Genomic DNA, 16,938 nt, shown 5'->3' on the forward strand with positions numbered 1-16,938 from the left:
TCCCTTCATTTCACAAGACAATGTCATTGTCTCCTTTGGAAAGCTTTTTTAATTTCTTGTACATGTTCTCCTCTATGATGTATACTTTCTTTTGTTATTATCAATAAAAACAAAAGGACGGTCGCCATCTCCACTGTTTTACCCCCCCAAAAAACTAAAAAAAAGTTAAACCAACTACCCCCCCCCCAAAAAAAACCAAAAAAAGAAAAGAAAAATTGTTTGTGTGCTTAAATGGCGAAGTCAAGCTTGGGGAAGGGGGGATAATGATGGGAACAAATAGGGAATATAATTGACCAAGTTGCAAGATCCCTCTTCGATTTTGAGAAAATTAATTGTATCAATGGTGTATAGTTTGTACATGGGTGACTTTGCATGATGCTATGTTGTAAAAATATGCCTGTAGCTCACTTATCACAAATGACCGCCCATAAGTTCTCATGGGAGCATATTGTACATCTATTCCCTCGGACAAAATACCTATTTGGGAAGTTGTTTTTACCCTCAAAATTTGGAATTTTAGAAACGAGCTAAGAATCCCTTGATGATTGTTTTCAAAAGAGAAATTTTGAAGTTTGAGTTTCAGTTAACACGTAGATCTCAACCTCAAAAAATAAGACAATCTCTATTGAATCTTGAGACATTATCTTTTTCAAGTGTATCTAGTATACGATTTGGGATTATTTTTCGTTTTCTTTGGCATTAGAATATAGATTGAAGAGGTTATATTTATAAAATTTGGGGTCCTATAATTTATTTTAGAATGGATTTTAGCTAAGGGAGTAAATGACTAAAATGCTCCCATGGGAACATGAATCTTCTGCATCACAATATGCTTCAGCCTATATATTTAGAGGTGATGAAGCACCAATCATTTTCATATTCTACTTTTAAATGTCAAAAGATTCTGTGCTAACGTAGGCATTACCTATCCATTCAATCCCTCGCAAATGGTGAATTTAATAGAGAGAAAAAGGCAAAAAAAAAGGGCATATAAAACATTGCGTGAGGAACAATAATGAAAAACATTTAAAAAATATCGTTCAATTTCAAAATGACGAATCTAATACGTATCTCAAGTCTCTAGTATGTTGGTCCTAAGATATTTATCAATTATCTAGTATGCCGCTCTGAAATATCTACAATGATCATGATATTGCCCGTACCACTTACAACATTAATAGGTGAGGTTCTATAGTATTTTGCTATCACTTTCTAAAATCCAACAAACAATTACAATTGTTTGATAGTATTTGAATTTAAATATTTTTATAAATTAAATTTATTACAAATTGTGTGGCTATTTACAGCTTAGTGAAACGCATCTAAATAAAATATTAAAAATAATTTAAATAAAAAATAACCAAATTATCTCTATGAATATTTCAAAGGTATTTTTGTCATCTTATTTTTTGATAATTTTTTAATATTTTATTTTGCTTTGATGTTTGTTAAAAACGGTGTTACCTAAATTTTTTGAGTGATGACATTTTTTACAATATGTAAAACATCTTTACTAGCTATATAAGTAGAGCCATTAATTTCAAATTAAAAGTTTGCAAATTCAACTCCAATAAACAACAATTTACATTTTAGACTATAAACCACAACTTAATTACATAAATTAAAACAAGTATGTATATTATAATGGATTATATCCATAACGATATGAATATGATAATAAAATAATAACATATCCAAAAATATTTATAAAGATATGTATGCCCGATTGCCCATTCATTGAAGGGCATGTACATGCATGTAGGGGTGGCAACGGGTCAGGTTGGATCTAAGTCCAGCCAGACCCGACTTAAAAATTGAAATATCAATCTATTTCATAAATTGAGACCCAAAAAATATTACTAGACCCAAACCCAGACCTGAATAATATTCGAGTCCAAGATTTGGACCCGAACCCAACCCGCCGGATCCAATTTTTGGATCTATACCAGGAGCTATATAATTTCTACTCCTTGTGTCCTGAGTCAGGTCCAGGTCCATATTTAATGCGTGCCTCCGATGCATCAAACGTCTATCTTTAAGATAGTTTTCAAAAAATGGTGGCCATAAAAAGGTGGCCATATTGGGGACGTAGCTGTAGCATCAACGGGGTTGATACTTCAACATGACGCTCCAACCTCCATTCCCATTTTTAACATGTCAAAAGAAAAAAAAAATGATTGGTATACAAAATATTAAATCCAACATTGTCAATAATCATCGAAGGCTCTCATTTTAAATTTATTTATTTTTAATCTTTTCATATTCCTAATCATGGCTAAGATCCTTGAACTTTGGAAAATTAAATCCATAATCCATCTTTAAGATAGATTTCGTATCTCAAATCCATCTCTAAAATAAGCTCGAGAGTGGGGATTTTGAATCATCAAAACCCTACCCTATTTTCTGCAAACAAATGTGGTAATTCTTGAAAGTAAGGATCGTGTAAACTACAGGGATACGAAAGAGATTAAAATTTTTGATGTGGGCACCTGGGGAGATCATTCTCTTGAAGCTTTATGTTTAAAACTCGTTTCGACAGAGGAAAAAGAAACCTTTCCGAGGCCGTAAGGCCGTCGACGTTTCAAAATCTTGCCGGAATCTTCGGGATTCTACTGAATTATGCTTGGCAAGGCAATATAATGAAGTTTTAAATTATTTTTTTGTACAATAATAGTCTTAAGTTATATTTTAATAGTGGGGTTTGTTATGTATATTGCATGTCGAAATGAAATAAGCGATCACGTAAATAATACTGTAAATACGCAATCAAGAGTATGTGGATACGTCATAGCAATTTTGTAAATAATGTTCTAAATATTGGATGGAAAAGTATATTTTATGCAGTAGAAATAAAATCAGCAATCATGTAAATAATAGGGAAATTATCATAAATATACTTTAATTTAAACTTAATTGGAAAAAAAACCTTAAACCTGTGTTTATCTCGTCTGCAACTTTTTTTTTTCATTTTCGGTTTTTTTTAACTAAAATGACCTTCACTGTAGTCGAATTACCATAATAGTTAGTGCATGTTGTACGGTACTTAATTACCCTAATACTTAGGGAATTTTATATGGTACTTTTAGCACCGTAATACTGAGGGCATTTTATACAGTACTTTTAGTACCGTAAACTTACACTAACCTTTATATGACATTTTAATAACCGTAAATACTAACCCATGGTATACGGCACTTAAAATGCCGTAAACTCTTTTATCATTAGGTTTATCTCTTTCATCTCTAACTTTTTTTATATTTATCTATTCTTTCTCTTTTTAATTCTTTTTCATATTTATCTATTACTCATCTCTCTAATTTTGTTTATCTCTTATTTATCTATCTACAATCTCATTATCGTTTCTTCATAGAGAGTAATCAAACACTGACTTCAGCTATGTAAAATAGAGGACATGATCTATCTAAGGAAACGATGATGAGATTGTAGAGAGAGAAAGAAGAAATAAAAAATAATTACAGGGAAAACAAAGAGATAAATATTAAAAAGAATTAGAGAGAAAGAAGAGATAATTAGAGATGAAAGAGATAAATATAAATTGGATGAGAAAATGATTTTATAGTATTTTAAGTGCAGCAGAAGATGGGTTAGTTTTTACTGTACTTAAAATGTCGTATAATGGGTTTTAGTTTTTACGATACTTAAAGTACTGTAATTGGCTTCACGGTATGGCCAGAGTTTTATTGTACTTAAAGTACCGTAATACTATTTGAAATTACTACGGTATTTTAAATACTGTATAAAATGATATGTATTATAGTCATAAGACTACCGTGAATGTCATTTTGGTCCAAAAAATCCAAAAATGAAGAAAAATAGTGTAGACGAGATAAACGAAAGTTTGGGGTTTTTTTTCCAATTAACCTTAAATTAAAGTATATTTACGATAATTTCCCTAAATAATAGTGTTAATATGTAACCAACAGTACGTAGTTACGGGATAGCATTCATGTAAATAATTTCGTAAATATAGGATGGAATAATACATTGATATGCGAAAATAATTGCATGTTCCAATGGGAGAGCACGTTACATGTAAAATATATTCATAATATTCAATTACGATTCTAGTTGTATTTACATAATTGTTTTAATATTTTTTTATTAATATTACAATCACATTATTAATGTTGATTTTAATATTATAATAATAATAAATAAATATCATTACTTAAATTTAATTATTATCTTATAATTAAAGCAATTATATATATTTAAATTTGAATTATTTGAATATATTAATAATATTTAATTTTAATTTTAATATTTTTATATAATATTCATAATTACAATTAATAAAATTGTATTTATTATTGTCTTAATAAATAAATTACTATATTAATATTAATAAAAATTTAGCAAAAAATAAATATATATTGGAATATTTGACTTTGGTATTATTTTACTAGTAATATGTTATAAATACTAAAGACATCCTTAGGTTAAATTAGTTTATTAATTTTTTATTTTAATTTATAACTATAATTTTAATATCTCATATAAGTTTTTATAAAGTTCTAAAGGTATGATCATAAAATTTATGTCTTTTAAAATAAATATTGGAAAATAACATGCATTTGGCATTTTGTTTTATACTTGTCAATGCAAAGAAAAATAGTTTTTGTATTACATAATTTATTTATGTGTGATTATGCCTAAATGTAAATATGTCTTCATAAATGGCCCGTATAAATGCTTTATTCCAAATATCATTTCAACTTCAATTTTTAAACTTTAGAGTTTAAGATCCGTTTTAATTTTCAAGCTTTAAAGTCTAATATCTATTTTAACTTGGATGAGATAACTGTGATATTTGCCCTTTTAAAATTAGAACACTGGAAGAGAGTTCTAGGTTTTAGAGCCTACTATCCATTTTAACTTTAACTTGCGAAATAGTAAGTATACCTGGAATTTACCTTTTACAATACTTAAAACTTATCCCATCTATGAATTTCCTCTCTTATATCTCTTATTTCAACCGATGCTCCTCTGACCCTCTTTTTTTTTTTTCTTTTTTTTTTACTGAACTCTCTATTTAATATATTTATCCTTTAAGACATTCGTCTCTCACACATTCTCTTCATACATAATCTCAATTTGTGGATTTCGGGTTTTTTCTAGCCAAGATCACCTAGATCTGATACGACCATAGCTCTTATGAAACACAGAGGTATCTCTTTTATATGCATAAGCTTCACTCTAAAAGGAGGTTCACTTTCCTGAAATGACTATCATTATATACGCATAAACTTCACCCTAAAAGGATATTCACTTTCCCGAAATGACTATCATTATACATGCCATATGGTGGTACATGGATGAGGCTTTGACCCTGTCTATGAAGGTCACCATCATACACAAGAGTCACACAGTCCATCGACTCACTGATTTGGGTATATTTCGACCTCATTAAAGGATGACCTGTTAGAATCCTTTCTACCAACCGACTGGCCTAGCTCGTCAAACTCAGTCTGGTATCATCAAAGATCGTTTGTTTAGTATGATCCATGAGAAACCACACTTTCACTGAGTTCATATTCCATTATATTAAAATGTTTATTACAAACACTCAGAACCCCTTTTAATGGCCACACCCACCCAACGAATAATTAAGAGAAGGTATCGATAAGACTTGCATGTTTTTAATTGTGAACCTTTCAACTGTTCTCTCACTTCACAAATATCTCTTCTTCACCACTTCACTAGGCTTTAAAATTAGGTTTCGTATATGAAAATTCACAAATAAAATATGATTAACAATATTTTCTAAAATGAATATATTTCAATAGCAACGACACTCTCTCTTGGTTAGTAAGGAGATGCAGTGGTTGAGGAAAGGCCCATTCATGATATATCTCGATGCAAATCTCTACATGCAAGGAAATGCAACCTTTCTTTAAGGAAAAGCTATTATTCTAGGATTTTACTTTTATGTAATATTGGCAAGGAGTAACGTTTCGGCTCTAGGATTTTACTATCTGTTTTCATATACCTATGAAAATAATATGAGCCTCTAAATACTCACTCTAATATCCGCTCTAACATATCTTTCTTAGTAGTTATCTCGACGCGCGACACTTTCTATCTAAAGCCACTTGCTTATTTTTTATTTTTTTTTCATGTTTACTTTTTTAATTGTGGCTCATGTAGTATAGATATATAAAGCACCTGCTATAGTTATAAGATCATAGTTATCAACACAAGATTGCATCGACTAATGTCTTGATGAGTTTGGTCTAAGATAATCACCGTAGTTAGATAAAAAATCGGTCAAAACTAATGACGGAACAACTTTGGTTAGTGATAACTTTGACCGGTTCCACTAGTTAAATAATATGGAGCAAATTTTCTTATACATTTGATGTTTTGAACTATTTTATGATTTTCTTTTTCCTTTTTACTGAAATCCAATCCAACAGGTTTGATTAGTGATTTGACCAGTTTTGATTAGACCAAAGCCCTTACTAATTTTGTAGTTTGTCCGACCACGATAACATTGATTGAGACTAGACTGGATTGCTTGATCTAACTAATTGGACCGTTGACAAGTGCCCTGCTTGGTACGGTCCAATATAAAAGATGGCCGTTGATATCGCTAACTATTAGCATGATTGGTACGATCCAAAGCAAACATTAGGATTGGTCCTCACTAAGGATATGTTTTTTCATAGATAGGAATAACGTCAAATAGTTGAGAAAAAACTTTCATCAGAATGATAACGATGGAAACATACATAAATGGTGATGGTAGAGACATACAAAACAAATCAATAGAGGTTCTTCAAGACGCATCGCTTTAGGCATGCTGTTTCAACCACTTATTGGTACATTAGTTGCACAGTTTCCTCTCTCTAGAAGTTTCTCTCTCTGTAGTTTTCGTAAAAGCAATCTCTCTCTCTCTCTTTAAGGATTACGAGTATTGGGTACATTATCTCACCCTCTCTCTAGGACCATACTTACGTTATTCGTTCAATCTCTTTCATCCTCCATCACTGTCTAGGATCATGTTCATATTTTCACATTTGACATTACTCTCAATGTCTAGATAATGCACACTTTTTTTTCTACCACCAGTTTTGTTTTACATTGCACCCTGTTAGAAAATGTTTAGGGCATGCTTCGTGTAATAATTTTTTTGGAAAATATTTTTACGTAAAAAAATTCTTTTATATTGTATTGTGCACGAATATTTTCATACTAATTCACTTTTAATTGACATGAAAAGATGTATTGTGACTAATTAATGTGAAAATATTTATACATCTAACTATACGAAGGAATTATTTCACATGAAAATAATTATTGGAAACTTTTTCACATGAAATAAATGTGCCCTTAGTATCTACGACAGAAGAAGGAAAAAAAGAATTGCAAACTCATTTGTCAAAAAAAATGGGATTGGTCTTCAAATCCACTTCTTTTAGATGCCCTGATCAGACCTAGTCCGGTCATTCTAGGGGTGGTAATGGGCCGAGCAGCCTAGCTGACTTTGGCTTAAGGATCGGGTTGGGACCATGATATGCCAGCCTGGTTTAACAACCCAGCCCGACGTTTTTTCCCTTATTTGTTTTCTTTAATCGTATTTGCCTTTTAACAGGGTCAGGTCCTCTTTGGGCAAGTCTGCCCGACTTAGGGCTGGGCCCATTGTTATTCCTAATTCTTGAGTGAGTTTGGTTTATATTTTTTTTTAAAAAAATAAAAAATCAGAGAACTTGGCAATTTAGTCCATCTTTCACTTTAAAACCGCAAAGCTCTATCCGACTCGAACGATTCCAAATCAGCTATTTTAATTCACCATCCATCCCTAATCAGAGTAAGCCCTTCTTATCCCCATCTCTCCTCCCTTTCTTACTAAACTAAATGCTATTTTGTTGTCCTCAAATCGATATTTAGGGTCTTGTTCTATCTCTCCATGCACCCCTTTCCCGCACACTTAAATTCAAAATTTGAATCTTACCCACGACTCCCTCTCACCCTGAAATTCGATTTCTCTCTCTAAATTCCTTAAAATCCGATTTCTCTCTCTAAGAATCTTTCTAAAAGTAGCAAAATCCAGTACGATATTAAACATTATTTACTTACTAATAAAAAACTTTTTCACAATAACATTTCAAAAAGAAGAAACTTTTTGCTCACTCTGAGCTCTACACCACACTTGAAACATAAATCCAATGTGAATTTTGAATACAAAATAACATAAGGTACTGCACTGTATTTATTGCCTTTCTTTATTTACTATTATTCTTGCATTCTGATTCTGCAGAGCACAAGAAGTGTTTCTATATTGACTTGCAAATTTGAATGAAGACCGTTACTTTTTAGGGTCTTTTGCAGGGAAGAAGCAAGCGTTTTCACATGCTTTCTGCCAGCTTTCATGGCGGATTCAACCTGTGTTCTTCATCTCCCTTACCATCCCGACAAAACCCAAGAATCAGATTCTAAGGTTAGTAACAAGCAAACAAGTTCTCTTTCTAGTTTGTCCTCTCTCTTTCTAAAACATTTTTTCTCTCTCTAGACCAATTTTTGTGTCTTTTTTCTGAATTTTTTTTCTCTCTAGGCGTTCATTTCTCTTTGGTGCCGTCTTTACAGAGGGTTGTTCTTTTATGATTCGTGAAGCTCAAGAACCTGGGGTTACTTAGTGAGGGAAAGAATTCTTTCTTTTTACATCTCTATGCACAAGGCAATGTCTTGGCATCCCCATTTCATTCTTTCTCTGCACACTTTCTCTCTCTTGTTAGCTCATGGCCTTGATTTGGGTGCTCTCTTTTTTCTTGGGGGAAATCATGGGTTTCGTTTTGCAGAAACTGCCCTCATTCTCACTCCAATGGCCATTATTTTTTCTCTTCACGTGGTTATTCTTCTTTGTATCGCTGTAATTCAGTTGTTTTCTCAAGCCTTGATTTGGCTCATCTCACTTGCCTCTCTCTCTCTACACTCTTATTCTTCTTCCATTCTCCTTCTTTGGGTTGTTCCCTTAAAACCTTGAGTTGGGTCTCTCATTTAATCATTTCTTGAATCGGTTACCTCTTCTATTTTTTTGCATTTTTCTATATTTTTTGCTCCAATTCCCATTTATTTTCTGACTCCTCTCTTTTCCCCTTACTGTCTGTCACTGGGTTGTTCTTTGTAAACCTTGATTTAACTATTATCTTTTCTTTGAAGAAATAAGGCAAACAATCATCTCTCTCTCTCTCTCTCTCTCTCTCTCTCTCTCTCACACACACACACACACACACACACACACACGTGCACACACACACACGTCTGTTGACAGTTAATTTATTCACCATTTCTCTTCTTCTCTCTACTCAAATATTAGTGTCGCGGACAATTTCTTTGCTATGTTTGAATCTTAACTTGTGTACAACTAGTTTTATAAGGAAATCCTATTTGTTTACATCTCTCTGCACATTCTCCATTCGATTCCCATCTCTCTCTCTCTCTCTCTTTCTCTCTCTCCTGCAATATCGATTTTCTTATTTTGCAAATTCTCAACGCGGGTACTCTCATTTATTTGATGTGTCTGTATAATGTTCGAAGCAAGCTTGGTTAATGAGTAATGAAATGTCTTTGAAAGTTTGCTTATAAATCATGATCTATACAGTAACTGGAGACACCCTCTTCCAATTTTACATCCATGTCTCTTCAGTTGTTTTTTCCTCTCAGGACATTGATTTCTATACCCTCTTCCATCAGATTTCACTGTGATTTCCTCGCAAAGGACTCGATTTAAATTATGATTGATTGTTTCTCATAGGTAATTTATGTTTGAATTCCCAATCTGGGTTTGGTTGATGTAGTAATATGGAGAGAGTTTTGTGTTGCAGGGGAAGATGATGTTAGGGGAATCCATATCTTTTGGTAGGTTTGCAACCGACCCTTCTGTATCTTGGGAGAAATGGTCGGCTTTCTCTCACAACCGATACTTAGACGAGGTCGAGAAGTTCTCCAAACCTGGCTCTGTAGCTCAAAAGAAGGCTTATTTTGAGGCTCATTACAAGAGAATTGCAGCTAAGAAGGCTGCATCTTTGCTTGAGCAAGCTCAGAGTGTTGAATCGAATACTCAGGCTGAGAAATCCAATGCAGTTGCAGAATCGGAAGAGTTAGGGATCTCTACTGATGAAAATGCTTGTGAGAATTTATCTCGATGGAATGAGGTTTCAGTGTTGGAAGAGTCCAAGGTCCCTGCTAATGAGCCAGCTTGTGAGAATCATTCCCAATGTAATGGGGTTTCAGAGTCGCAGAAGTTTGAGGTACTAAGTACCAATGAGAGTCAATCTCAATGTGATGAGGTCTCAGAGTTGGAAGACTTTGATGCCCCTGCTAATGCGAATGCTTGCGAGAATCAATCTCAGAATGTAGAGTTTACTGCGATTCCTGAACCTACAGATTTGGATGGCTGTTTTCATGGTGATATGATGGATAAAGCCGAGGTATTTGGAGAGGAGGTCGCATTGGGTAATGAAATTACATCGTATTTGGCGCCCGTTAAGGAGGAGGAAGGTATTGTTGAAGAGAAACTGATCATTTCAGATGGTCAGGCACATGTTGAAGACTTGGTACAACTTAGGGACGACGGAACTAGGAAGCCTGATGCCAGGATAGAGCCGGGTAGATCCGACCAAATAGACAAGTCACCTCTAAAGGTAGTAATTTGGGTTAATTATCTTCTATGTGCAAATTGAATATTCTCTGTCGTCACATTTAATTTGAGAAAGTTGTGTAGAGAAAGAAAAAATGTCAAATAATGCAGTGGAGTAAGTTCTTGGTGCTGTTTCTATTTTTTTTTTTCATTCTCACTAATGAATTTCACAATTTTAAATGTTTCTTTTTCTCTTTCCTCCCTTTAAACAAAGAATGTGCAAACTTAGTTTGGGAAAGTGGTTTTTGAAATGAAATGAGCCATGTAGAGTGAGCAATAGGTTACTATATATAGGTTTTTAGGTTTGGAATACTTTGTATCTATGGATTGTAAGCTAAATTTTTATTTATCTGTGATGGGTGTTCAGGAGAACTGTAGTGCGAATCGGGAGAATTTTGCTGGAAAAGATAAAAATTTAGTACAGACCCCATTGCCAAGAGATGCTCAAATCATGAGGAAACTAAAGCTGCATCATGCTTCTCCAGCAAAACCTGCACCATTTAATAACAAGAAGGAGAATCGATGCAAATCCAAAAGTGAGAGGGATTCAAAGCAGAGTTCACAAGGAAAGAGGTCAGTTCAAAATTCATTGCACATGTCACTCAGTTTGGCACCAGGAAACTCCCTTCGGACTCTTGAGAAAATCCATCAATCTGAGGTATGCCATGTCTCTGTATTCTTGTTACAGCTTCATAATTTAGGCATAAAACTTGCTTAGTTGAAGGTTTAATGGATCCGAGGTATATATATATATATATATATATATATATATATATATATAGTAAGTAGGATTAGTAAATGGGATTCGCTGGATGAATCTTGAAGGAGATGCGGACCACATGATAGAAGTACAGTTATGTTTTTGCTTCATGAATATGTTTTGTGGGCATTTCTAATAATATCAAGTGTTATTCCTATTTTGGCATTTCTAATTTTTGTAGTTTTAGCCCCGATTAGTCAAGGACCAGAAAAGGTCTCTAGTTATGAATTAGTTATAGAACCACCGGGGGATGCTTGGATACAATTCCGAATCCTCTATTACATGTTTGCCCTAGTTTTTGTTGTTTTTGATGTCGAAACGATTTTGCTTTATCCATGGGCCATGAGTTTCATGGTATTGGGCATATTCGTATTTATGGAAGCTTTCATCATTTATATCGTACATTATCTTTTATTTCACTATAAAAGAAAATCTATAGAATCTCTTTTTCATATTTTTTTTCTTTTTTATAACATTTTACATAATTGTTTAGATTAGAATTCATTTTCTTAATTCTTAACTTGTAGATCTCTCTCCTAGATGGCCGTATAGCCAAGAGAAACCATGAACCTGAATAGAAGAGCTTGCCCCACCCATAAGTAAATATTTCATATTAGCATCATTAGACCATACATTTCTATCGGTATATCCAATAATAGGTAGAAGCATAAATTGAAACGAGCTACAGAGATAGTTATTAAATCGTTAGCACCACATAAAAACATTCCTCCTAGAGTAGCTGTTAATATGAATAATAGAAACTCTGTCATAACCATTTATGTTCATTCAATATACTCTACCAATAGAGGAATACATAGAGTTGAACATAGAAAAATAAAAAATTGAAAGATTTCGTTGAAATCGTTCGTTTGGAAATTCCTGAAAAGCTAATGCTATGTTCCTCTCTCCATCGGAACAATAGTATATATATAATAAGAGGAAGTCATCAAAAAGCATGGAAGAGATGAAATATTTAACATGGCACTCTTTCTTTATTTGAGTTCAAATTGTCCACATTTAATTTTGAAAATTCTTCATAGGGCACTAATGACAAGTTAATTCTAGGTGCGCTACCTTCTAATTATACAACTCCTTCCAAAGTTAAGCTCTATTTTTCTCTCTTGTACCTTCTCTCTCTTTCTACCCCCCTCTTACATTGATCACACCCGTTATTTCATGCTGATCCTCTCTTTATGTCTAGCTCTCTCTGAAACTTTCTCTCTCTAACACTAAGCACCTCTTACCCTTTAATAGTATAGAAAGCTTCTTCTTACAGTTGTCATGTCTTAGCTTTAATTTCGTCCGAGAAGTTCTGAAATTTCTCACCAGAAAATTTCTGGAAAGCTTTGTTTTTTAGGAAATAGATATGTAAGCCTAAAGAACTTGCATTAAAGGATAAAACCAACGTTGGAGAGAGTTTTAGAGGGAGAGAAAATAATAGATGCTTCATGTGAGAGAGAGAGAGAGAGAGATATTTTTGGAGAGAGAAGGCTCTGATAAAGGTAATGGCTGAGCTTAGTGTTTGTGTGTGTGTGTGAGAGAGAGAGAGGGTGGGTGGGGGGGGAAGCATTTTTTATGGAGGGGCAATATTGCAGAGTGCCCCTCCCACCATTTTTTTGGAGATGTGGTAGTTTGTCTATGGGCTTTCTGATACTATTTTAAAAAATGGCAAACTGTTAAATTCTTCATCTTCTTCGTGGGATTTGATAAATTTCTCAACATAGAATGTGCCCCCCCACTTGTTTATTCTTTACGCATACTATTATTTCTCAACATAGAATATGCCCCCCCACTTGTTTATTCTTTATAAATACTATTAAAGAACACTTGATTAGTCGTTCCCAGATGCGGATCATGGTCAAGTGTACTTGTATACCATTGTGCTTTTCTCACTTTGGATTGACTGCCAAATGTGAGTCCATGAATTCAGCTATTTGTGGACTAGTATGCTTGAACAGTTCAGCTTAAATAGAGAAAAGATGTGTTGTTTATTATTACTAGTTTTTAACAAATCATGCCAGTTGGTGTTCGTGTGCCCTTTGTGAATTTCTCAAAGGTTGAGCTTCCCACCACCCCTGAGTTTCCCTTTCCTGTGGAAAATTAACTCATCCAGCATCTTCTTAAACCTGGTAATTGTGGAGGGGATCTGTTTGAGTATTGTACATGCTCCTTGAAACAGACATGGAGAACTGAGAAGTCTACAGGAATAAACAATAAAAAAGAAAATAATTTTAAAAGAGTTAACTGTAAATGAATAAATAGAAAAGGCTTCTAAAAGCGAACTAGTTAGGCCATACAAAGCCCCAAGGAACTTGCTTCAGTACTGAATTCAGTGACTGAAGGTTTAAACTGATGTCCCAGCCATTTAGCGAAGGGCCTTAGTTTTTTTACATATTCCACCTATATTTGAGCTAAATCCTTTTGACGTGTCTTTGTAAGCATGTTTTTGCGATTGAATCTGGAATTGAGGTCATTCTAGACATTGAGACCCAATGGCCAATTCCGCTGCCAAGTTCTACTTCTGAAGTGCGAATTTAAGTTTTTTTCAATAATATGAAACCATGTCTTCCTGGTGTTGCGACAAAGATCGTGCTTAGAGATATCGTAGGAACACCGTTAAGTTTCCCATAAGTGGTCTACATTTTGAAATAAGTATGGGTGCATCTGCTATTGCAGGTATCTAATTCTGGAAGAGTAGCGAATAGCTCCCCAGTTACAAAGAACTCTAATCTGGAAACAGGAAGGTATTTCCTATTTAATAAACTCTTGAAGTCAAATGCAATGTACATGAACTTATATTAGTTTATTTTTATGATTAATGGTTCTTGAGATGCACAATTGAATTGTGGATAGGATTTTGCTAATGATTGGTTTTTTTTCAGGACTTTACTCTCTACTCCTCCTACTGGAATCAGAAGAAGTTTTGTGAGTACCCCATCTTCTTCTTTCAGCTTAAGAAGCGATGAGAGAGCTGCTAAACGTAGAGAGGCAAGTCTCAAATCAGTGCAACATGCTAATTATTGTGTTGCATTCTGAAAAGAATGAGGCAAGCTTTTCCGAAAACATTAATTGCTTTCACTCTTCTCTTTTTGCTTCAGTTTTTTCTAAGACTGGAGGAGAGATCAAATGCTAAAGAGGCTCAGAAAGCACAGCTTCAGGAGAAAACCAAGGTGTGGCGTCACATTTAACATCGTAGTTAGTTTTCTAGTATGGCTGTTCAGCATCTATTGTGTGCGTCTGCACATGCGTGCACGCCTGTGTGTGAGGGAGGGAGGGAAGGAGATATAAGTTCTCTATCCACTTATTTTGTTGTCCATCTCTCAACAGAAAGAAGTGGATTTGGAGCTTAAAAGGCTACGCCAAAGTCTTAATTTTAAGGCAACAACAATGCCAGATTTTTATGGGAGTGTAACAGAAGTAGCAAAGAAGCAGATCAAGAAGGTATGCCATGATATCTTAATGCAACATTCAGCAATTAATCCATTAGGCTATTGGCAGAATTCATAATTCTAGTTATCAGCTGCTCTCAAAGATTATAGTAGTGCTCAAGAAATTGCCTCTACCTCAACTAATTGCTGGTTATTTTTAATCAATTTAAATATTTTAAAATTATATTACTTCTTGATTCTCATAAAAGTATTCCCTTGATTCTTGGTAGTTTCATTGATGCATTTCAATTAATACTTTGAATATTCAAAGTTCTATCAAAGTTGTTCAAAACATTGGTGGTTTAAGTTTTGTATTATGATATGCAAATGTTCTTTGACCCTTGTTTTTTTTTTTTTTTGATTGTTCAGTGGGATGGGTTCCCCTACCCGTGGTACAATGGAACACAAGGTGTTGTGTTGTGGTGACCCATCTACCTAGCCTTGAGCCCATTCCTAACTGGTACAAAAGTGATTGTATGCAAATGTTCTTTGACCTTGCCTGCTTGATATCTAGATACCTACACATTAAATCGTTTTACGTCTCTGGTTCTGGTTCTAATAGCATTCATGACTTAAGCCTTACCATCATGTTTGTTTGTCTTTTATTCTTTTTGAAAAATAGCTAAACGCGCTCTATGGCCTTTATTTTCTGGTGGCCATTAGTTTTTGGTAAGTTATTTTCTCTTTCTTGATAGTGGCTGTATGCAATATAGAGCACCTTGATATTTGAATATTTGTTATTACTATATCTGTAATATCTATATTTCTATTTACCAGTAATAGAAAAACAGGGATTGTATATTTCTATTTACCAATAATAGAAATGCAAGTTACTAATTTTTAGTAATGAGAATTATATTTGTCCAAATTATAGCATTCTAACCAGAGCTAGTTTTGCTGATTCATATTTTGGTCAAATTCATTTGCTTCTTGATTAATACTTGCAATTGATTCTCCAAGTGTCTTGGGATCCTCAACCTTTATGTATTATACATTTCAGTTTCCACTAGGGTGGTTTTAAGCATTTTTACTAATTGATTTTCCTAATAACTGTCTATTCGTCTGTTTCAAGATCAATTTTTATCTACTATGCTTGTGCATATTTACCTTTCAGGTTAATTATATTCTCAATATCATAAAACCTGTATCCTTATGAATTAAGTTATTATTCTACAAATATAAGCTACTATTTTCGAACCTGTATGCTGATCGTTTAACATAGCAATGAAACATGAACCATAGAGCCCAACTTCTTATAAAAGGTAAATTTGGCTTTTAATAATTCTCGTGGGGGTTATCATTTCCTTCAATAAGTGTTCCATTTAAATAATTTCCGGGTTCTAAAGCTTTGAGCAAAAATAAAGTCGGCATCTTTCTTGAATCATACAATTAAAGTTATGAAATTGGGTGATGAATGTACACTCTGTTTGTTCAGATCCCTTTGACACGGCCTGTATCGCCCAAGCTGGGGAGGAAGCTCCATTCCAAAACAACCTTGGGCCTAGAGTCTTCTCGTCCTCCAAAGCCTACTAATACCAAGAGTGGTGGTTCTAAGGTTGCTTCCAAGAAGAGCCCCATTGTAGAGAAGCAGACCGGTTTCAAGTGATGTAAAAATGAGAGAGAGAGTGTAATGGTTTTGGTGTCCTTTGGCTAGTGTTAGTAGCTCCATCTTAATTCTTGTATTTCTCATTGGAATGCAATCCAATATATGTTCTTCCCCTTTTCGAGGGTGAAATTTTCAATATATATTTGGCATTTTCTTCTTACCATCCATGATGTCTTTGGAAAATTTCAAGTGCTGAATGAAGACAAAATGGGAATAATAATAAAAAAAGGCTGGATATTCATTTCGTGAATGAAAGAAAGCCTTAATAAGCTGGGTGATGGAAAATGTTTGAAACGTAATATATGAAAAGCCAGGGGAATGTACCTATGGTTTCAGATTTCTTTCCATTTTTACAGGAGAAATAACTGAAAGGCAGCCTGCACAGTGTTGTCTTGTTCACTTGCTGGTAAGTTAATTTGGGCCCTGACATTTGAAAAATTTAATGTTCTTGAAAAATTTTCTAGGAAGTTGAAAAAGAATGAAA

The 16,938-nt window shown here is 33.8% G+C and overlaps 1 protein-coding gene across 11 annotated transcripts; it reads left to right on the top strand.

Annotated features, from left to right (window-relative positions):
• The first annotated feature begins 6,964 nt into the window (after positions 1-6,964).
• On the top strand, positions 6,965-16,617 carry LOC18441868 (protein WVD2-like 7). Of its 11 annotated transcripts, none has more exons than XM_088868978.1 (10): positions 6,965-8,219; positions 8,353-8,461; positions 9,846-10,664; positions 11,028-11,318; positions 14,097-14,164; positions 14,303-14,408; positions 14,519-14,590; positions 14,748-14,861; positions 15,218-15,308; positions 16,284-16,617. In XM_088868978.1, the coding sequence occupies exons 2-9, from the start codon at positions 8,393-8,395 to the stop codon at positions 15,272-15,274; spliced, it is 1,596 nt and encodes a 531-aa protein (XP_088725104.1). In that variant the 5' UTR covers positions 6,965-8,219; positions 8,353-8,392; the 3' UTR covers positions 15,275-15,308; positions 16,284-16,617. The 11 variants fall into 11 exon arrangements, with proteins under 11 accessions (XP_088725104.1, XP_020527753.1, XP_088725105.1 ...); XM_088868979.1 differs by having other exon boundaries at positions 7,791-7,831; XM_088868977.1 differs by having other exon boundaries at positions 8,107-8,219; positions 8,341-8,461.
• The last annotated feature ends 321 nt before the right edge of the window (positions 16,618-16,938 follow it).

This window comes from Amborella trichopoda, chromosome 6, assembly GCF_054954075.1.
Source record: "Amborella trichopoda isolate Santa Cruz 75 chromosome 6, AtrichopodaSantaCruz75HAP2 v2.0, whole genome shotgun sequence".
In the NCBI taxonomy this organism is placed as follows: Eukaryota; Viridiplantae; Streptophyta; class Magnoliopsida; order Amborellales; family Amborellaceae; genus Amborella; species Amborella trichopoda.